Source organism: Lagenorhynchus albirostris, chromosome 5 (assembly GCF_949774975.1).
Source record: "Lagenorhynchus albirostris chromosome 5, mLagAlb1.1, whole genome shotgun sequence".
NCBI classification, from domain to species: Eukaryota; Metazoa; Chordata; class Mammalia; order Artiodactyla; family Delphinidae; genus Lagenorhynchus; species Lagenorhynchus albirostris.
This window is the reverse complement of record NC_083099.1, coordinates 29,974,225-29,998,330: the sequence shown is the minus strand read 5'-3', so window position 1 is coordinate 29,998,330 and position 24,106 is coordinate 29,974,225. Positions and strand designations below refer to the sequence as shown.

At 35.0% G+C, this 24,106-nt stretch overlaps 1 protein-coding gene across 4 annotated transcripts in view; it reads left to right on the top strand.

Annotated features, from left to right (window-relative positions):
* PPP2R3A (protein phosphatase 2 regulatory subunit B''alpha) overlaps positions 1 to 24,106 on the top strand; it is a 222,173-nt gene that overhangs the window by 186,821 nt on the left and 11,246 nt on the right. For all 4 annotated transcript variants that reach the window (XM_060149794.1, XM_060149793.1, XM_060149797.1 and 1 more), the window contains 3 exons: positions 7,488 to 7,663; positions 8,950 to 9,068; positions 10,745 to 10,851. In XM_060149794.1, coding sequence (XP_060005777.1) covers positions 7,488 to 7,663; positions 8,950 to 9,068; positions 10,745 to 10,851 — 402 coding nt within the window. The remainder of the gene's footprint in view (positions 1 to 7,487; positions 7,664 to 8,949; positions 9,069 to 10,744; positions 10,852 to 24,106) is intronic.

The following is a 24,106-nucleotide window of genomic DNA, read 5'->3' as shown; positions in this document are numbered from 1 at the left end:
AAAGAAAGCTTACAAACAAGAATACTCTACCTGGCAAGGTTATTGTTCAGAATTGAAGTAGAGATAAAGGGTTTCCCAGACAAGTAAAAGCTAAAGGAGTTCATCACCACTAAATAAGCCTTATTAAGAAATGTTAAAGGGACTTCTTTAAACAGAAAAGTGAAGGCCATAACGAGAAACAAGAAAATCATGTAAGAAAAAAAATCTCATTGGTAAAGGCAAACATATAGTAAAGGTCAGTCACCTACAAAGCTAGTACGAAGGTTAAAAGACAAAAGTAGTAAAACAAAAAGATGCAAAATATGTCAGAAACATAAAATATCGGGGGCAGCAAATGTAGTGCTTTTAGAATGCACTCAAACTTAAATGACCATCAGTTTAAACAGACTGCTGTATACACAGACTGTTGTATATGAACCTCATGGTAACCACAAACCAAAAACGTATAACAGATACACAAAAAATAAAGAGAAAGGAATACACACATAACATGGAAGAAAGTCATCAAATCAGAAAGAAACAAAAGAAGAAAGGAACAGAGAAGAACTACAAAAACAACGAAATGGCAGTAAGTATATACCTGTCAATAATTACATTAGGGGCTTCCCTGGTGGTGCAGCGGTTAAGAATCTGCTGCCACAGGGGACACAGGTTTGAGCCCTGGTCCAGGAAGATCCCACATGCTGCGGAGCAATTAAGCCCGTGCACCACAACTACTGAGACTGCGCTCTAGAGCCCACGAGGCACAACTACTGAGCCCACGTGCTACAACTACTGAAGCCCACGCATCTACAGCTGGTGCTCCACAACAAGAGAAGCCTCCGCAATGAGAAGCCTGTGCACCACAACAAAGAGTAGCCCCTGCTTGCCGCAACTAGAGAAAGCCCGCACATGGCAATGAAGACCCAACACAGCCAAAAATTAATAATAATAATAAAATAAATATTTTTTAAAATAATTACATTAACTGTAAATGGACTAAATGCTCCAATCAAAAGACAAAGCGTGGCTGAATGGATTAAAAAAACAAGACCCATTTATATGGTTCACAGAAGACTCACTTCAGATCTAAAGACACACACACAGAATGAAAGTAAAGGGATAGGGACTTCCCTGGTGGCGCAGTGGTTAAGAATCCACCTGCCAATGTAGGGGACACAGGTTCGAGCCCTGGTCTGGGAAGATCCCACATGCCACAGAGCAGCTAAGCCCATGAGCCAGAACTACCGAGCCCACGTGCCACAACTACTGAAGCCCGCACACCTAGAGCCCATGATCCGCAACAAGAGAAGCCACTGCAATGAGAAGCCCACACACCATAATGAAGAGTAGCCCCCACTTGATGCAACTAGAGAAAGCCCACGTGCAGCAATGAAGACCCAACACAGCCATAAATAATAAATAAATAAAATTTTTTTAAATGGAAGTGAAGGGATAGAAAAATATTTCATGCAAATGGAAATGAATACTAATGATATTAGTATTAGATGGAAATGGAAATCTAATATTAATGATATTAGTATTAGAATACTAATATCAGGCAAAACAGACTTGAAAGCAAAGACTGTAACAAGAGACAAAGAAGGTCATTACATAACGATCCTTGGGGTCAATCAAACAAGAGGATATAACACTTCCAAATATCTCTGCACTCAACATAGGAGCATCTAAATACATAAAGCAAATATTAACAAACATAAAGAGAGAAACTGATAGTAATACAATAATAATAGGAGGCTTTAATACCCCACTTACATCAATGGATAGATCATTCAGACAGAAAAATCAATATGGAAATATTGCCCTTAAATGACACAGGTGCACTTAACAGAACATTCCATCCAAAAATAGCATAATACACATTCTTTTCAAGTGCACATGTAATATACTTTGGGTAGATCACATGTTAGGCCACAAAACAAGTCTCAATAAATTTAGAAAGATTGAAATCATATCAAGCACCTTTTCTGAAAGTAGAAATCAATTACAAGAAGAAAATTGGGAAAAACACAGACACATAGAAGCTAAACAACATGCTTCTAAACAACCAATGATTCAATATAGAAATCAAAGAGGAAATTTAAAAATACCTTGAGACAAATGAAAATGGAAACACAGTGTTCCAAAAACTGGAGCACAGCAAAGCAGTTCTAAGAGGGAAGTTTATAGCACTGCAGGCCTACCTTAGTAAACAAGGAAAACCTCAAATAAACAATTTAAGCTTATACCTAAAGAAACTAGAAAAAGAACAAACAACACCCAAAGTTAGTAGAAGGAAATAATAGAGATCAGAATGGAAATAAATGAAATAAAGACTGGGGAAAAAAAGATCAGTGAAAAAAACTAAATGAAAGAGAAGTTACAACTGACACAACAGAAATACAAAGGATCATAAAAGATTACTACAGTTATTTGCCAGCAAATTGAACAGCCTAGGAGAAATGGATAAATTCCCAGAAACATGCAACCTTCCAAGAGTGAATCAGGAAGAAATAGAAAATCTGAACAGATTACCAATAATGAAACTGAATTAGTAATTAAAAAAAAAAAAACCCAACAAACAAGCCCAGGACCAGACAACGGTAAATTCAAACAAACTTAAGGAAGAGTTAATACCTATCCTTCTCAAACTATTCCAAAAAATTGAAAAGGAAGGAACAATTCTAAATTCATTATACTGATATCAAAACCAGATAAAGACACTACAAAAAAATTACAGGCCAATATGTCCGATGAACATAAAATGCAAAAATCCTGAACAAAATATTAGCAAATTGATTTCAATCATATAGTAAAAGAACCATACACCATTATCAAGTGTATTCCACAGATGCACAGATGGTTCTGTATGCACAAATCAATCGTGATATACTACATTAACAAAGTGAAGGATAAAAATCACATGATCATGTGACTAGATGCAGAAAAAGCATTTGACAAAATTCAGTATCCATTTTTAATAAAAACTCTCAACAAAATGGATATAGAGGGAACATGTATCAACATAATAAAGGCCATATATGACAAACCAGCAGCTAAGAAAATACTCAACGGTGAAAAGCTGAACGCGTTTCCTCTAACATCAGGAACACGAAAAAGATTTCCACCATTGACACTTTTATTCAACATAGTATTGGAAGTGCTACCCACAGCAATCACACAAAAAGAGATAAAAAGTATCCACATTGGAAAGGAAGTAGTAAGACTGTCACTATTTGCAGATGATAATATATATAGAAAACCCTAAAGACTCCACCAAAACACTATTGGAACTAATAAATGAATTCAGTAAAACTTCAGGATACAAAATCAATATACAGAAATCTATTGCATTTCTATACACGAATAATGAATTATCATAAAGAAATTAACATAACAATTATATTTACAATTGCAACCAAAAGAACAAAATAGCCAGGAACAAATTTTGCCAAGAAAGTGAAAGACCTATACTCTGAAAACTATCAAACACTGATGAAAGAAACTGAAGACAATATAAATGAATGGAAAGATATAAGAATTAATATTGTTAAAATGTCCATACTATCCAAAGCAATCTACAGATTCAGTGCAATCCCTATCAGAGTATCAATGGCATTTTTCATGGAACTGGGACAAATAATCCTAAAATGTGTATTGGAACCACAAAAGACTGTGAAAACCAAAGCAATATTAAGAAAGAACAAAGCTGGAGGTATCATACACCCTGATTTCAAACTATGCTACAAAGCTACAGTCATCAAAACTGTATGGTCTTGGCACATAAATAGACACATAGATCAATGGAACAGAATAGAGAGCCCAGAAAGAAGCCCACTCTTACATGGTCAATTAATGTACAGCAGTGGAGCCAAGAATATACAATTGGGAAAGGACAGTCTCTTCAATAAATGATGTTGGGAAACTTGACAGCTACATGCAAAAGAATGAAACTGGATCACTTTCTATGCTATATACAAAATATAAACTCAAAATGGATTGAAGACTTAAATGTGAGACCTGAAACCATGAAACTCCTAGAAGAAAACATAGGCTGTATACTATTTTACATTGGTCTTAGCAATATATATTTTTTTGGATCTGTCTCTTCAGGCAAGGGCAACAAACAAAAATAAACAAATGAGACATCAATCTAAAAAGGTTTTGTGCAGCAAAGGAAACCATCAACAAAACATAAAGGGAACTTACTGAATAGAAATACTTGTAGATGATATATCTGATAAGGGGTTAATATCTAAAATATATTTTAAAACTCAATATCAAAAAAAAACAGTCTGATTAAAAAGTGAGCAGAGGGCATGAATAAACATTTTTCCAAGGAAGGCATACAGATGGCCAACAGACACATGAAATGATCTTCAATATCACTAATCATCAGGGGAATGCAAATCTAAACCACAATGAGATCCTCACATCTTTCAGAATGGCTGTTATCAAAGAGACAACAAATAACAAGTGTTGGTGAGGATATGGAGAAAAGGGAACCCTTATGCACTGTTGGTGAGAATGTAAATTGGTGCAGCCACTACAGAAGACAGTGTAGAAGTCCGTCAAAAAATTTAAAATAGAACTGCTATATGATCCAGCAATTTTACTTCCAGGTATTTACCCAAAGAAAACAAAAACACTAATTTGAAAAGATATGTGCACTCCAACATTCAGTGAAGCATTATTCACAATAACCAACATATGGAAGTAACCTAAGTGTCCATCGATAGATAAGTGGCTAAAGATGCTGTGATACACACACACACACACACACACACAATGGAATTTTACTCAGCCATAAAAAAGGAATGAAATCTTGCCATTTGAAACAACATGGATGGGCTTTAAGGGTATTATGCTAAGTGAAATATGTCTGACAGAGAAAGACAAATACCATATGATTTCATTTATATGTGGAATTTAAAAACCAAACAAACAAAATAAGACAGAAACATACTCACCAATATGGAGAACACAGTGGTGGTCACCAGAGGGTAAGGGGGTGGTTGGGTGAAATAGATGAAGGGAAATTGAGAGGTACAAACTTCCAGATATAAAATAAATAAGGCATGTGGATGCACTGTATTGCATAGGGAATATAGTCAATAATATGGTAATAACTTTGGTGACAGATGGTTACTAGATATGTTGTGGTGATCAATTCATAATATGTATAAACGTCAAATCACTATGTTGTACACCTGAAACTAATATAATATTACATGTCAACTTACTTCAATTTTAAAAAAGGAGGGGAAAGAATCTAGACTTGGGGGGAGTTGTCTCAGTTGTATGTCTTTAAAAGTTTGGGTGCACAATGTGGGGTTCAAACTCTTTGCTCCTCAGGGAGAAGCTCTGGATTTTGAGTTTCTACCTGATTGTGGGTCACTGTGCTGGGTTGGGGTTTACAGCAAGATGTGTCTCAGCATCTCCTACCCACTTAGGTGTGAGTTTTTTCTTATTTGCCCAATATGTAGGAGTCACTCAGCTAGTTGTTAGTTTTTTTCAGAGGAAATTGGTCCATATGTAGCTATAGAAGAGATATCTGTACTCCCTTGTTCATTACAGCATTATCACAATAGCCAAAATATGAAATCAACCTAAATGTTCCTCAAAGAATAAATGGATAAAGAAAATGTGGTATATGTATACACACACAGTGGAATATTACTCAGCCTTTAAAAAGAAGGAAATCCTATCATTTGCAACATGGATGAACCTGGAGGACATAATGCTAATTGGAATAAGCCAGGCACAGAAAGACAAATAGTGCATGATCTCACTTATATGGGAATCAAAAACAAGTCAAACTTATGGAAGCAGAGAGTAGAATGGTGGTTACCAGGGGCTGGGGGTGTGAGGGAAATGGGGTGATGCTGGTCAAAGGGTACAAAGTTGTAGTTATATAGAATGAGTAAATCTAGAGATCTAATGTACAATATAATGACTATACATTTAATATAATATTGTGTTAAATACTGGAAATTTACTTAGAGAGGGTAGAGTTCAGGTCCTCTCATCCCTACCCCCCCCCCAAAAAAATGGTAACACTGTGAGGAGATGATATGTTAAGTGGCTTTACTGTAGTAATCGTTTCACTGTGTATATCACATTATTTTGTTATATATCTTAAATACATACAATTTTTAGTTAAAATGTTTTAAAATTTTTTAATGAAATTAGCTACAGTAAAAAAGTAAAAAGAAACATAAGATTTAAATTAATTATGTATCTTATTTAACCCAATATATCTAAAATGTTATTTCAACATGTACTCAATATAAAAGTATTGATGTTTTACTGTTTTTTTCTTCCTAAGTCTTCAAAATCTGTTGTGTATTTGCACTTAAAGACATCTCAAATTGGACTAGCCACATATAGCTAGTGGCTACCATATTGGACCATGCAGATTTGAATTATAAGAATGCCACAAAAAGAGAATGGATAAGGGGAAACAGAGGCAGGGAAGAAACAAAATAATTTGAGAAAATGTCCAAGAACTAAAGAATACTAGTTTCCAAATTGAGCCCAGCAAAATAAGTGAATTAGATACAGACCAAGGCACCTCATCATATTATTTCAAAACACCAGAAACCTCTATAGGCTTCAAAGAAAAAAAAAAAAAAAACAGTTTACAGTCAAAGGATCAACAACAATGGATAAGTGGAAGACAATGGATCAGTGCCTTTAAAATTCTGAAGGAAAAGAACCACCAACCTATAATTCTATAAATACCAACTACATTGGGAGTAGATAAAAGGTATTTTCAATGATCCAAGATCTAAAAATGTAGCTTTTAGGAAGCTACTGAAGGATGTGTTACACCAAACAAGGAAGTAAACCAAGAATGAGGAAAATGTGATATATAAGAAACAGGAGAAAGGTGAAGGGAATTCCTAGAGTGAAACTGTGAACCAGGCCTAGAGATCAACCAGTCTAGATGAGAGTAAGTCAGAAGGAACCAAGAAAGACTTCAAGGAAATGCAATTGATAGAATACCTAATGGGACTGATTATGGATGTAGAAAACTGGTAGAGGTTTTGGGGTTGAATTAGTAACATGTACTGTACCCCAAAAACTAAGCAAATAAAAGAGAAAAGGAAAATGTAGTTATAAACTCTGAATGTTGAGTAATTTATCTATATATTAAGAGGCTGGGGAGGGCTGTGGGTAAGGTGGAATGAGTGGCAAAACAGCTGAAACCTCATCTTTCATAGTGCAAAATTAATCCACTCCTTAAAACAGAAATATGAGAAAGGAGCAATATAGACATCTTAACTGAAATGTAAAGATAAAAACCAAAATCAGGTGTTGAAAATGGTTGGATCTGGGGAAGAGAAAATAAAGGTCTGCCATTTTTTCTGATAAATTTTGTAAAACTATGTCTAAGTCTAAAGTATACACATATGTAACTTTTAAAAGAAACATGAACAATAATAAATCTGAGTGAATAAAGGACCTTTAACGGGCCATTGCTAATGAGTATCCTTATCTCCTAGCATTGAGTACTGGTTCCGCTGCATGGATTTGGATGGGGATGGTGTGCTCTCCATGTACGAGCTGGAATACTTCTATGAGGAGCAGTGTGAACGGATGGAAGCCATGGGCATTGAGCCCTTGCCATTCCATGATTTGCTGTGCCAGATGCTTGACCTGGTGAAGCCAGCAAACGATGGTAAGATTGAATAAAGAGCCATTTGCATTGTACACCTAGGTGTACAATGCAAACTCCGTTGCACTGTAACGGAGTGCGGGATATAATCCTGGATGGTCCTAAATTATTTAACTTCCCAGAGTCTTCCATACAGGCTTTCCAAATACAGAAGTATTTAACTTTCTCCTTTATTGTTAGCATAGAACCAACAATTGATGGCAAATTCTGTTTAAGAAATAGGCTTTTTCAACTTAAAATAGAACTACCATATGATCCAGCAATCCCACTCCTGGGCATATATCCAGAGAAAACCGTAAGTTGAAAGGATACAGGCACCCCAGTATTAATTGCAGCACTATTTATAATAGCCAGGACATGGAAGCATCCTAAATGCCCATCAACAGAGGAATAAATAAAGAAGTTGTGGTACGTGTATACAATGGAATATTACTCAGCCATAAAAAAGAATGAAATAACGCCATTTGCAGCAACATGGATGAACCTAGAGATTATCATAAGTGAAGTAAGTCAGACAGAGAAAGACAAATATATGATATCACTTACATGTGGAATCTAATTTTTTTTAAAAAGATACAAATGAACTTATTTATAAAACAGAAGCAGACTTATAGATATCAAAAACAAACTTATGGTTACCAGAGGGGAAGGTGGGGAGGGATAAATCAGGAGCTTGGGATGAACACATGCACGCTACTATACTTAAGCTAGATGACCAATGGGGACCTACTGTATAGCACAGGGAACTCTACCCAATATTCTGTGATAAGCTATATGAAAAAAGAATCTAAAAAAGAATGAATACGTGTGTATGTATAACTGAATCACTTTGGTGTACACCTGAAACTAACACAACATTGTAAATCAACTATACTTCAATAAAATTAAAATATTAAAAAATATAAATTAAAAAATTGTTTAAAGAAAAAAAAGAAATAGGCTTTTTCCATAGAAACAGAAAGCAGATTAGTGATTGCCAGGGGCTGAGGATTTGGGAGGGGAGATGGAGTTGGACTGCTTGATGGGTACAGTTTCCTTTGGGGGTGAAGAAAATGCTATGAAATGTGACAGTGGTAATGGTTCTGCAACATTGTGAATGTACGAAAAGCCACTAAGTTGTACCCTTTAAAATGGTTAAAATGGTGAATTTTATGTGAACTTTACCTCAAAAAAAAAGAAATCAATTTTTATAATCAAATAAGCATATGCACATACTTTTAAACTTCAGTAAAAGTTTTTTTCACTTGCCAAAACAGCTCTTGAAATTTACCAGATTTGTTCTTACACAGGCAAAATAACTCTACGAGATCTGAAGAGATGCAGAATGGCTCACATCTTTTATGACACTTTCTTTAACCTGGAGAAATACTTAGACCATGAACAGAGAGATCCCTTTGCGGTCCAGAAGGTACCAGTATAGTTTTAACTTCTATTTGAGGGCTGCAGTATCAGGGGTTGTGTGCTACAGATAAAAATGGTCTCTGTCTGCAGGAATTCTGGTATTTAAAGAGGTAACATTTAAAACATTTCATCACATACTGAAATGAGAGAATAAAGGACCTAGAGCACATCTCTTCCCATAGTATTAGAAAGTATATTGGGCTTGATTTAACTGTACCATTCAATTTCGGGATGACAAGGTAATAAAAACTAGATGCTCTCCAAAATAAGACAACCTTCAGATAATGTAACACTTTTTCAAGTAGTAATGATCACTGTACATGACTATCAGTTTGAAGACATTCTACAGCTGAAGAGGGGTGAGCTGCCTTCCCCATACACAAAAACCTGTGGACTCTCAGAAAACCCATGTCCAGAAAAACACCAAACAAACAAAAAGCAGAATATCACCACTTCTCATCCCCTGTTTAAAGAGTAAAAATTATATTGATGGAAAAGAACTGTTTCAGTTGAGTCCTATAGGAGTACAAGTACAGGAAACTTTCTCAGTCTTTTCTTTGTCTTCCATATGTTGCATAACTGTACTTGTAAGAATATAAAGATCAGCTTCTAAAACCAAATACTCTGCACTGGAACTTGGGGCATATCAAGATGCATTATCACTAGCCTGAAGTCAGTATTATATCATTGAGTTTAAGATGCCCCATTATTTTATATACCTTTAAGCAAGAAAAATTATTGCCAATTGTAAGTCTGAGATGCATGCCAATTTCAGAGATGTTAAAAGGGTGGGGTGAAGTTCTTAAAGTGGATTAAATACAGTAATTAAGGCATTGTGTAGTCAATATTTAGGTACTTGCATTCTTCTAGGCATAACTAACCTTACACCCTAGGGCAATACTAACTCAATTTCATCATGGAAAAACATCATTTTACCTAGAACATATAATCCAAGATGCTGCCTGTATTGTAGAAGGAAAAGAAAATATATGCCCTTTTTCCCCCTTCATTTCTTTTATTTATGTTATAAATTTTACTTTAAATTTTTTACCTTTAAATTTTCCTCTTTTTTCTGAGAGGTGGTAATTATCAACATTCTGAAAGTGCAGAAAGTGCTCAGTAAATTCCAAGCACTGTGTTGAAAAGACACTGGTTATATAGAGATGACTCAGTATATAAAGAATGGGTATACAGAGATGAAAAAAGACAGAAGAGCAAAAGGTGGCAACCAAGCATAGTATAGCGAAGGAAATGATTGGGGGGAGAAGGGCAGTTTCTAAAAGATAACACAGATAACACGGTATCTGAGCTGGCTTTGAAAGAAGCAATAAAAATTTGTCAGAGGAAGGGATGGTACATTTCAGGTGGGCATAAGCAAACCACAAGTCACTCCAGATAGCTGCTGTGCAAAGTGCCAGAGGAGAAGGGGCTAGAGAAGAGCCTCTGATAACAAGGCTGAAGAATCTAGACCTAAACAGTCTAGCTGCCGAACAGCCTTATAATTTTGTAATTCACGGTGTAGAAAATCACTTTAGGAATGTTACTTTAGCACCACTTTTAACATGTTTAAATGAAACATTTTTCAGATAGGTTTTTTTTCAGTGATGTAAAACATTTGTAATGACCTATCTCCAATTCTTTGTCTTTGATTTTGTTTCCTGTGGCTGTCCTCTTCCCAATCAGGATGTTGAGAATGACAGTCCTGAGCCCTCTGACTGGGACAGGTTTGCTGCTGAGGAATATGAGACCCTTGTAGCAGAGGAGTCTGCCCAAGCACAGTTCCAGGAAGGGTGAGTGAGTCTGCCTTGGTCTTGTAGAACTTTTTTTTAACAGGGGTAATAACCACATTAGGACCACCTTAAAATCAAGCTAGTAATCCTTTCTTATTTCTACCATTTTTGAATATCATAAAAATGAGTGATTTTAACCTTCAGTTAAATGAATATTTCCCCAGCAGTCTTCTCTTTCCTTCTTCACTAATTTCCTGAAAAGTCTTCTCATGTGCCATTTCCTTTAATGGAGTTGTACCTTTCACTGAAAACTGAGATCATTGTGCCATCATACTACTTTGCTAGGGATGTTAGTACACCCTGTTTATAAATACAGGAGGAGGCTAGAACTGAAGCTCTTTTAAGTAGTAAAGATCATCATGTTTAAAACAAATCTTTATCAGACATGGTTTGGTGCTTTCAACCCTGAACAGGAAGTAACTTCTACAAGGATTTATAATAGGGTATAATTCCATAAAGGGACTGTGGTAAGAAATTAAATTATCCAAGACTTTTACTGCTTAGAACATTTCAGTAACTATAATTTGCTGGCTCTTTTCATCTTCTAGCGATTCCTTTAGCAGTTCCTATGATTCTTCCTTAGTCATTGTTTCTCTAAGCCTCTCAATTAATCTTTATTATTAATGTAATGCATTGTAATGCATTTTGAATAGGCAGTATATTAATTTGATTTAATATTCAAATAAAAGAATAAATAGTAAGTTTCCTGCTACCCAGTTGTCCCCAGAAGCAACCACTGTTATCATTTTCTGTGCACCCTTCCAAAGACACTCCATCCCCACTCCCTCCCATGTGTTCTCACTCTCTCTCTCTCTCATACACAAACACACATATATACATACATATGTGTATATGTATAAAAGCAAATACACATATACATTCTTTTATTTCTTTCTTCCTCTTACACATATGGTACCATACTCATTATTTAGTTTCCTGCTTTTTCCACACTTTTATAAAATTTCTGTTATAGAAGATGAATAAGTTCTGGAGATCTGCTGTACAACATAGTATCTATAGTTAAAAAATGGTATTGTGCACTTTAAAATATGTTAAGAAGATAGATCTCATGTTAAGTGTTCCTACAAAAGAAAAAAAAAACACAAGGAAATGTTTGGAGGTAATGGATATGTTTAGTACCTTGGTTGTGGTGATGGTATCACAGATATAAGCATATATCCAAAATCATCAAGATGTATTCACTAAATGTGTACAGTTTTTTGTATCAAACTTCAATAAAGCTAAAAATGATAACAACAAAGATTGAGAGAGCAGCATGGTGAACCAGATACTTGTATTTTATGATCATTGAGGTATAAATGAGGCATCACAAATATTTGGGGGGCCCTGAGGTGTATGAAAAAATTAATAAAAGAATAACTGAAGGTTGGAGAAAAAACAAATCAATAAATTGGAGATTATTCCATAAATATATTTAATGAATGTGCTAAGTTTTTTATAACTGCATAATATTCCACTATATAGTTATACCATTATTTTACATTCCTCCGTTCACAAACATTATAGTGAAAATAGTGAAATACTAGAGATATAATGTTGCAGTGAATAATCTTATGTGTCATTTTATACATATGCGGGATAAATTTCTAGTGTGTAGCAAACAGATAGCAAACTTGCAAAGACACAGGAGGATTTTAGAGAAACCAACAAGAAATGATGCAGACACCCAGAACTAGGTATGGTGGGAGCATTTCATCCCTAGGCCTAAAAGGACAAGTAGGTGAAACCATCATCAGAACCCAAAGAGAAAAGCTATATGGAGAGGGTCACCTGACAGAACTTGTGACCTTCGTAATGGGATTTAGCCAACCTGTGACAACCCAGCTGAGGGAGAGCTGCTAGAATATCCCGTTTCATTCTCATATCCTTCAGTATCCTGCAGGCACTTCGCTTTAGCTTCCAGCCAGAAACCAGAAGACAAGAGAGCCCAATGGTGTGGTCCATTTGGGTCAGCCTCCTGGGGCACAGAGCTAGGGGAAGAGTAGATCTAGAGGGATAAACAGAAAATACCCAGCTCAGTAGATAATGTCAAATAGTCCTCCATAGAGATTGTACCATTAAGTCTTGAATATCTTTTTTGAGAGTACTGAAGAAGCCATCACCAAACCACCTTCTTTAATCTAGAGATTTCCTTAATATGCTTAGCCACAAAACTGGGACCTCATTTTTATGTCAAAGACCCAGAGGAAACCCTTAAAATCATTCATCATTCATTGATTATCTTAAGTCTGAGTGCATCAGAAAAGAGAGGCAAGTTGATTCACAGGCATGATTTAGTTTTTTGGCAGGGAGCTTCATTACTACGAATTGGGGTAAGTGTACTGATCTTATGAAGCAATATCACTACTGTTAAGAAGATGTGTAGATGTTTATAATAGTGAAAACTGGAGACAATCTAAGTATTTAATAAGAAGAAGATTAATAAAATTATCCTACATATACACAGTGCAATCCCATGTAACCATTAAAAATCATTTTGTGGATGTATAATTCTTAACTAGCAAAGAAAAAACAGAGATGTGAAAGAAGGCTTTGAAATATCAAGTAAAACTGAATAGAAAGGAACAAAATAAAGTTATCTGAAAATTAGGTATATATAAGGAAAACAAAAGGGATCTAACTTAAACATACTAGACAGTGGAGCAAATGAAATAGAAAAAAATATTCAAAGATAACAGAAAAGCTTTTTTGAAATAAAAGAAGACCTGAATCTGAAAGGTCAGAAGTCACACCATATCCAGGAAATACTGATGATGACTGGCCCCATAGATGTGTGGTGAATTTAACAGAATTCAAAGACAAATAAAAGTTTACTTTGGGGGCTTTTTCCGTTTTTAAAAAATGCAAGTCACCAGACAAAAGAGGAAAAAAAATCAGCCTTGCCTCAGGTACCTCCACAGTAAAAATAAATACTAGACGATCATAAAATAATATTTATAACTTTCTCAGAGAAAGAAATTCTATATCCTAAAATTTTATACTAACCCAAGATGGCATTCAAACATGAAAACACAAATGGATATTTTCAAACATACGAGAACTGAAAGGAATAAAGCACCCATGAGCTCTTCTTTAAAAAGGACATAATCATAAAACCAAGAGATGAACCAAAACAGAGAGCCCAGAAATGGAATGGCCATGGTGGAAAAGAAATAATAGTGAGTGTTCAATCCATTTAAATATAAAAGGATAGAGGCAGAACATAATATTCTGGAAAAAATAATATAACTAAAAGTGGGATGTAGAGAGGAGGAAGAAATATATGTGTAAGTTTCATTAGCAGGGCCTCAACAGCTACCCTCTAAAGCTGATAAGTCAAGTTGAGGGTTTAAGGCTATTAATTAAACACTTGAAAAACCAAAGCCAGACTCTAAATATTCTAATTCAATCAGAAAACATGTACACACAAAAAAGAAAAACACAGACAACGCAGCATAAAGATGAGAGAACTAAAACAAATACTTTTAAGTCAGTGAATATAAATGGAACAAACTCACTTATTAAAAGAAAAGTATTCAACTACAGAATGACAACAAAAGCTGAATTAAAAAAGACTAAACACCCCAAAAAAGCTGTCCTGATAACATCAGATTCTTGAAGCAGAAACTCCAAAAGGAATAAAAAGGAGAAACTGAAACCTGTTATTTGCAGCCATAATAAAATATTCCCTGAAAATGGATACCTTTGTGGTTTATTGTCCAGAGACCATTTACAAAATACATATTAGGCCACAAACAAAACTTCAGTGGACTTCTAAAAAGTAACAGTAATACAGACTAGCTTCTCATTTCAAGGAGGTAAACAAAGCATCCTGTAGTTTTCAGTCTCTGATACCATATAAAAATAAGAAATACAGAGCACCACTTGAAGTAATAGGAGAAACTTTCAGTGGACTAAAAGAAGGAAAGCAGATGGAATTGGATTGAAGAGGGAGCCAGAGATTAGGTTCTATGCAGGAAGATGAGGAAGATAATTGCCACAGATAAAGGGAGCAGTACTTACAGATGATTCATACCTTAATTTGACTGAAACCAAGAGCAAGAGAGAAACCAGAAGAAGAAGCATCCCGGGAAGTTGAACCCTGTACATCCCATCCTACCCATAAAGGAAAGACAAAAGCAGTGAGTATGGGATCTTGGGGCAGCATGGCCCATCCATCCCCCTATTCCCATTTAAAACACTAGCAACCCCACATTGCTCTCTCCTAAGCAGCCAGTGCAGAGGCAACAGTCTGTTCTCTACTACATAGTAAAGTGGACAAATATCAACCAATAAAATACTCAACAAATGGAAGAACTTTCAACCCTGGAAGGAGACTCACTACAACAATCAGAACAGGACATCAAAATGAGTATATTTACTGTTTTTTTTCCTGCACCGCACAGCATGTCGGATCTTAATTCCTCAACCAGGGATCGAACCCGTGCCCCCTGCAGTGGAAGCGCAGTCTTTAATCACTGGACCGCCAGGGAGGTCTGACTATTTTTAGAGAGATAAGAGAGAATATTACACTCTTCAGGCAAGACCAGCCAAGTATCTTTCCAGTATCTGGAAATGAGAAGAAAAAAAATCTTAATGAAAAAACACAATCATTGGGCTAAATAATAGAATGGACACATCTGAAAAGTTTTTGATTTGGAATATTGATTGTGATACAGGAGTAAGAAATCCTTGTAGAAACCAGTAGAAATAATAGCCAAATAATACCCAGAATTTTAGCTGTTTAAACAAATAAAAATATACACAGAAACAAGAATCAGCAAATTTTTTCTGGCCAGGTAGTAAATATTTTAGGCTTTGCAGGTCTCTGTCACAATTACTTAGCTCTGCCACGGTGGTGTGAAAGTAGACATAATGTGTAAGCAAGTGAATGTGGCTGTGTTCCAATAAAACTAATAATAGACACTGAGATATTAACTTCAGATCATGTTCACATCGCGAAATATTCTTCTTTTGATTTTGTTTTCAAATTTAAAAAGGTAAAACCATTCTTAGCTCATGGGCTGTACCAAAACAGGTGGTGAGACAGATCTGGCCCACCGATTGTAGTTTCCCAATCCCTGTAGTAGAGTGAAATTTCAGAACATAAAAGATAAAGAACTGAAAAGCTACCAGAGAGGGAAAAGGAAAGATTACCCACAAATTAAACACAAAAAGAAACAGATACACTAACTAATATGTATAAAATAGATAACTAACAAGAACCTGCTATATTGCACAGGGAACTCCACTTCACTTCACTATACAGTAGAAACTAACACAACATTGTAAAACAACTATACCCCAATTTAAAAAAAAAGAAAGAGAGCACTTCACTGAAATACTGAAAAGAAAAAAACTTTGAACCCTGAATTCTGTTCCTATTTAAATGTGAGGGCCAGATAAAGACATTTTTAGACATTCAAAGATGCAAAATGGTTGCCACCCACAGATGATCTCTGAAAGAAATATTAAAGGGTATTCTTCAGCAAGAAGGTAAATATATCCTAGAGGAATAGTGGGATACAAGAAACAACAAAATTAGTAAAATTTATCCTTAGAATTAGGGAAGTATTGATTATAGATACTGTTAACAGAGAGAGTAAAAGAAGGTCGGGGTAATATGCTATGAATCTTTATTAGAGTGAAGAATATAGACACTGATAAATTTATATTTAACAATGACTAGAGTTAAAGTATGTCTGTTGGGCTTCCCTGGTGACACAGTGGTTAAGAATCCGCCTGCCAAGGCAGGGGACATGGGTTCGAGCCCTGGTCCAGGGAGATCCCACATGCCACAGAGCAACTAAGTCCATGCACCACAACTACTGAGCCTGTGCTCTAGAGCCCGCGAGCCACAGCTACTGAAGCCCGCGTGCCTAGAGCCTGTGCTCCACAACAAGAGAAGCCACTGCAATGAGAAGCCTGCGTACCGCAACGAGTAGCCTCTGCTCTCTGCAACTGGAGAAAAGCCCGTGCGTAGCAACAAAGACCCAACGCAGCCAAAAATAAATACATAAAGCAAATAAATTAAAATTTATTTATATATGTCTGTTAAAAAGTTTAAGGACGGGGCTTCCCTGGCAGCGCAGTGGTTAAGACTCTGCCTGCCAATGCAGGGGACACGGGTTCGAGCCCTGGTCCAGGAAGAACCCACATGCCATGGAGCAGTTAAGCCCATGCACCACAACTACTGAGCCTGCACTCTAGAGCCCGTGCTCCGCAACAAGAGAAGCCACCGCAACGAGAAGCCCACGCAATGCAACAAAGAGTAGCCCCCGCTCACCGCAACTAGAGAAAGACCGCGCACAGCAACTAAGACCCAACGCAGCCAAAAATTTTAAAAAAGAAAGTTTAAGGAAAACCACTAAAAGAATAAATATTAAATAGAAAACTTTCTAATCATTTTTAGAAAAAGACAGTAGACTATTAACTGGAAAATAGTTGTATAAAGAAAACTCAATCTACTAAAAGACAATGTGTTTATCAGTATTCTTTTGGTGAGAAGTGACTTTAACTCAAATTGGCATAAGGGGGGAAAAGCATTAGCAAAAAGGAAATTATTGAACTTTTCTTGAATTCAATAATTATTGAATTATAGAACTGAGAAGTCTAGGGATAGTACTGACTTTAGAGACTTTGACTTTATCTCTTTCATCTCTTAGATAATGCTTTCCTTTCATTCTTTCACTCTTCAGCAAGTTTTTTATATGTGGTGGCAAGATGATACCTTCAAGTTCAAATAAAAGAGAAAATCCCTTTCCCACAAGGTCCAACAAGCTGCCCAGGACTTGTGTTGGCTCTGATTGGCTTGGTTTGGGTCTAGTCCCTGAACCAGCTCCTGAAGGAGTTAGGCCTAGAACTTAGCTTGGACAGGAGTCAAGTTCATCCAAACCATGTGTATTCCCAAGGAAAATTTGGGAATTTTGAAAATATGGCCCCAAAAAAGGAAATGCTATACTGGTAAAGGAACACCAGATGTCCACTACAGTAAGAAAGGAGACAAGAAGACAAAGACAGACAAAATAAATGGACAAAGTAAGTCCAGATAAAGTATGAATCACAAAACTCAGAATGGATTAAAAATCCAACTGTACACCATTCTTTTAGATTCATACCTAACACAGAGGTTAACAGTCAAATAAATAGTAAACAAGAGGAAATCAGGTATAGCAATGTTAATGAGACAAAGAGAATTGAAACCTTTAAAAGAAACTTACCAGTATTTCAGCAGCTGGCCATGAAAATAAGTTACGAACTTTATGCAACACATAAAACAAATCTGATATAAATACAAGGAAAAATTCACAATCCCATAGTCATATAAAAACCAACAAATCAAACAGGCTAAAAAATTCATAAAGAATATAGAATTAGTAAACTTTCATAGAGGTACTCAAAAGTATACTTGGTACCCAACAAATACACATGGAACCATCACAATAAAGTACCTATTTATTAAGGCATGAAGGAAACTGCAACATTTTTTAAAATTACTAGCATATAGGGCACATTTGTTACTTAAAATGTTACCTGAAATTAACAACAACAACAAAAATGCACATATCTGGAGAGTTAAAAATAAAATTTTGAAAAATTAAATATATCTTAAAATAATTGTTAAGCTAAAGAGAAGATCAAAATACCAATTACAGTTTCTTTTAGAATCAGGCAATGAAAGCATTATATTTATTAAAATCTGTGGGATATGGACAGGGGAAAATTTGTAACCTGTAGACAGAAATAAATGAATTAGGCGATGCATGAAAAAGGATGACAAAATAGACCCAAATAAAGTACATGAAAGGAAGAAGTTCAACAACTGTATTTAAAACAAAAATAAATCTATTAACTTATCCATACATACCCATATTCTGTGCCAAGCACTATTCTAAATATTTTAATTCATAAAACTTCTATTTTGTAGGTGCTGTTATCCCTAGTTTACAGATATTAAAACTGAACTACAGAAGATTAATTTGTCAAATCTACCAACATATATAAAAGAATACATCATCAGTAAGGGGGTTTTATCCCAAGATTGCAACAGTGGTTCAACTTTACAAAATCTGTCATTAACAGATGAAAGGAGTAAAAAAGGAAACAAAATATAAACTGATTCTTTGAAGGCATGTGATAAAATATATCTTCTGGTTTGGAAAAAAATCATAAAACTAAGCAAACTTAAGAGCACCTCCTTAATGGGTAAAGGGTATTAATCCCATGCCCCAGAAACAACCAGCTAAAAATATAATAGAAAAAAATCCTATTTGTGATATCAACAAAAAAAGTGACTCCAAAATATATGTGAAGAAAATATAAAATTTCACTAAAAGTTATAAAGATCATTCCCCATGTTAAAATTAATTTATTAATTTGATATAATCCCCCCAAATATGTTGTAGAACTTGATCAGCTAATTCTAAAACTCATACTGAACAATAAATACAAAAGACTTGCAGTGAGTTCTGAAAAGAAACAAAGGTATGGTGGGGCACAGGGGACGTGTACTATAAAGCCATAGTAATTAAACTCATTTTAGAATCCATGACAAAACAAGATTTATGCAAAGCAATACAGTATATGATATTGATAAAGATAGTGTGTCAAGAAAAGTCTAGTCAGTAAAATGTTGGCTCTCTGGTGGAGTGAAGAAAGTACATATTAAGCTAATATCTGCATGCAAATAAAGAGTTTAAAAGCAAAAAAGTGATGGGAGAAATTTATAGGGAAATTATTTATAGATTTGAGTATATTTTAAAAGTGACAAATTCTATATCACAGTCAAAAGCAAACACATAGGGTTGAATAGTCTTTCATAAATTGGATTCTTCAAAATCAATAGTTAAGAACATGAATATTAACCAATTCTACAACATCAAAAGATAGAAATTTCACCCAGGAAATAACAATGAAAATTCCCACTTCACCAACAGTTAAAACGTAGTAGCCAGATATAACAATTTTAAGTGTTATCTGTACCTAACAACAAAGCCCCAAAATACATGAAACAAAAATTGCCAGACAATTCAACAATTATAGCTGGAGATTTCAACACTCCTCTTACAGTAACTGATAGAACTAGAGACAATCTCTAAGGATACAGAAGACTTGAACAACACAGTCAATGTATTTGATCTAATCAATATATACACTCCACAAAACAGTAGCAAAATACACATTTTTCTCAAATGCACATGGAACTTCTTCAGGAAAGACCATCTGTTAGGTGAATAAAACAAGATTCAGTAAATTCAAATCAAGTATGTTTTCTGACCATTATAGAATAAAATTACAAATCAATAACAGAAGGAAATCTGGGAACCCCAAAGTGTTTGGAAATTAAATAACACACTTCTAAAGACGCATGGGTCAAAGAAGACACTGCAGGGAAATTTAATACTATCTTGAAACGAATGAAAATAAAAGAACATATGAAAATGTATGAGGTGCAATTAAAGCAGTGTTTAGAGGAATATTTATGGCCCAGAAAGGTCAAACATCAATAATATAAGCTTCCATCTTAAGAAGCTAGAAAAAGGAAGAGCCAAATAGACCCAAAATAAGTAGAAAGAAGGAAATAACAAAGATCAGAGTAGAAATCCATGAAATAGAAAATAAGAAAATAATATGAAAGAACTGATGAAACCAAAAGTTGGTTCTTTGGAAAGATTTTAAAAGAGATAAAGCTTTAGAAAAAATGAGAGAGAGAGAGAGAGAGAGGAATAAATTAAAATCAGGATGAAAGAGGTTGCATCACTATGGACACTATAGAACTTAATTATAAAGGAATATTATGAACAACTTTATCCCAATAAATTTGACATCTTAGATGACATGGGACAAAATCCTCAAAAAACTCAAATTACCAAAACTGGCTCAAGTAGAAATGGAAAATCAGGATAGACTATATCAAGATACTGAAGTTATTAAGTTTTCCCCAAAAGAAAAGTCCAGGTCCAGATGGTTCCAATGGCAAGTTCTGTCAAATATTTAAGGGAAAAAATAATACCAATCTTTCATTAATACTGTCAGAAAATAATAGTAGGAGGGAACACTTCTAAATTTATTTTAGAAAGCCAATATTACCTTTATACCAAATCCAGACAAAGATCACGAGAAATGAAAACTACAAACAAGTATCCCTCATGAACATCAATACAAAACTTTTCACAAAATATTTATCAAATCCAGCAACATATAAAAAAGATTATACACTCTAAGTGGGGTTTACCTCAGGAATGGAAGGCTGTCTTAACATCTGAAAATCTATTAATGTAATACACCATATTCATATAATAAAGGACAAAAACCACATAATTTCCACAGACACAAAGCATTTGACAAAATCCAACATCCATTCACAGTAACTCTTACCCCAGTAAGGATAAAAAGGAACTTCCTTAACCTGATAAAAGGCATCTATAATTAACATCATACGTATAGTGAAAAACTGAATGCCTTTCCACTAAGATCAGGAACAAGGCAAGGATGTTTCTGTCCCTCCCCGTTTCTACTCAGCACTGTAACTGAGGGTCCTATCCTGTGCAGTAAGACAAGAAAAAAAACATTAAAAGTGTTCAGATAGATTGGAAAGAAAAAAGTAAATCTATTCCTAGATTATATATCCTTTAAGTAGAAAATACAAAGAAATCTGTGTAAACGCTACCAGAACTAATAAATGAGTTAGCAAGGTCTCAGAATACAAGCTCAGTATACAAAAATCAGTTGTATTTCCATGTACTAGCAATGAACAATCAAATAGTGAAATTCAAATAAAGAATTCTATTCACAACAGCATCAAAAAGAAAAAATACAATAAATATAACAAAAGAACTATAATACTTGCACGCTGAAAACTGCAAAACAGTGCTGAGAGAAATTAAAGACCCAAATAAATAGAATTAGAAAGCTCAGTATTGTTAAAATGTCAGTTCTCCCCAAATTGATCTACAGATTTAACCCACTCCCTATCAAAATCCCTGCAGGCTTTTGTTATAGAAATTGGCAAACTGATCCTAAAATTTATATAGAAATGCAAAATACCTAGAATAGCCGAACACTTTTTTAAAAGAACAAAGTTGAAGGACTTAGGCTACCTGATTTCAAAACTTACTACAAAGCAAACAACCATCACGGCATTGTAGAATTGCTAAGTATACACAATCAATGAAACACTCTAGAAACAGACCCTCATATATACAGCCAATTAATTTTCAACCAAAGGAGAAAGGGTGGTCTTTTCAGAAATTATGCTGAAATAATTGGATGTCCATATGCAAAAACAAGAACCTCAATCCACATCTCACACCATATACAAAGATAATTATCTCGAGTTCCCTAGTGGTCTAGTGGTTAGGATTTGGCACTTTCACTGCCATGGCCTGAGTTCAATCCCTGGTGGGGGAACTGAGATCCTGCAAGCCGCATGAAGTGCCAAAATAATAATTATTATTATAATTATTAATAAATATTAATTAATTATTATCTCAATAAATTTAAGAGCTGAAACCCTAAAGCTTCTAGAATAAAACATAGAAAAATCTTTGTGACCTTGGGTTAGGCAAGAGCAATAAAAATATTGATAAATTGGACTTCCTTCAAAATTAAAAACTATTGCTCTTCAAAGACACCATTAAGAAAATGAAAAAGACACACTGGGGGAAAACATTTCTAAAACATCCTGATAAAGGATTCTTCCCAGAATATATAAAGAACTTACAGCTCAATAATAAAACGACAACCTAATTTTTTAAGTGAACAAAAATTTGAATATTTAACTAAATTAGAGGTACAAACAGCAGATAGATATATGAAAAGATGCTTTACATCATTAGACATTAGGAAAATGTAAATTGAAACCACAATGAGATACACTACACAGCCACTAGAACATCTAAAATCACCAGTTGGCAATGATGTGAAGAAGCTGGAACCCTCATATATTGGACTGATGTGGATGTAAAATTATGTAGCCTCTTTAGAAATGTTTGGCAATTTCTTAAAAAGGTAAACATACATTTATCATATGAATCAGCAGTTCCACTCCTAGGAATCTACCCAAGAGAAATGTTTACCCAAGACTTGTACATGAATGTTTACAGCAGCATTATTCTTAGTAGCCCAAAACTGAAAATAATCCAAATATCCACTAAACTGGTGAATTGAGAAACAAAATATAGTATATCCATGTAATGGAGTGCTCTTCAGCAATAAAAAAAAAAAAGGAATGAACCATTGACAAATACAACATTGATGAATCTCAAGCCAAGTGAAAGAAGCTAGACACAAAGAGTATATTCCAATCTTGTCTGATTCCATTTATGTAAAATTCTAGAAAATGCATCCTAGGGACTTCCCTGGCAGTCCAGTGGTTAAGACTCCGTGCTCCCAACGCAGGGGACACAGGTTCAATCCCTGGTTGGGGAACTAAGATCCCGCATGCCACACAGCACAGCCAAAATTAAAAAAAAAAAAAACGCAGGCTTGCCAAAGGGGAAAGGGGCAGGGAGGATGGATTGGGGGGTTTGGGATAAGCAGATACACACTACCGTATGTAGGGTAGATGACCAACAAGGATTTACTGTATGGCATAGGGAGCTCCATTCAGTATCTTCTGGTGACCTATAGTGGACAAGACTCTGAAAAAGAATATATATGTATAACTGAATCACTTTGCTGTACACCTGAAGTACACAGTATTGCAAATCAACTATATTTCAATAAAAAAGAAAATATCACAATTTTTAAAAATTTTCTAAAAAATTCTAGAATGACAGAAACCAAATCAGTGGTTAGCTGGGGAGGGCAAAAGTGATTCTAAAGGGGCATGAGGAAACTTTCGTTGGGGGGGGCGGGGGGTGGAGATTTACATGATCTTGAGGTGTTGGTTTTACAGGTGTATACAAAAGTCAAAACTTATTAATTATACACTTTAAATATGAGCAATTTATTCTATGTCAAATATACCTCAATAAATAAAAGGAAAGAACTACTAATACGTGCAACAACACGGATGAATCTAAAAAATACCATTCTACATGAAAGAAGCCGGACATTAAAGACTACATATTATATGATTCCATTTATATGAAATTTCTAGAAAAGGCAAAATTATAGAGCCAGAAAACAGATCAGTGGTTGCCTAGTTCCAGGATTGAGAGTACAAAGTGAATGCAAACAAGCACAGGGAGAGGAAAGGCAGATGGAGAGATGAAAGTATTCTACAATTGAATTGTGGTGATGACTGCACAAT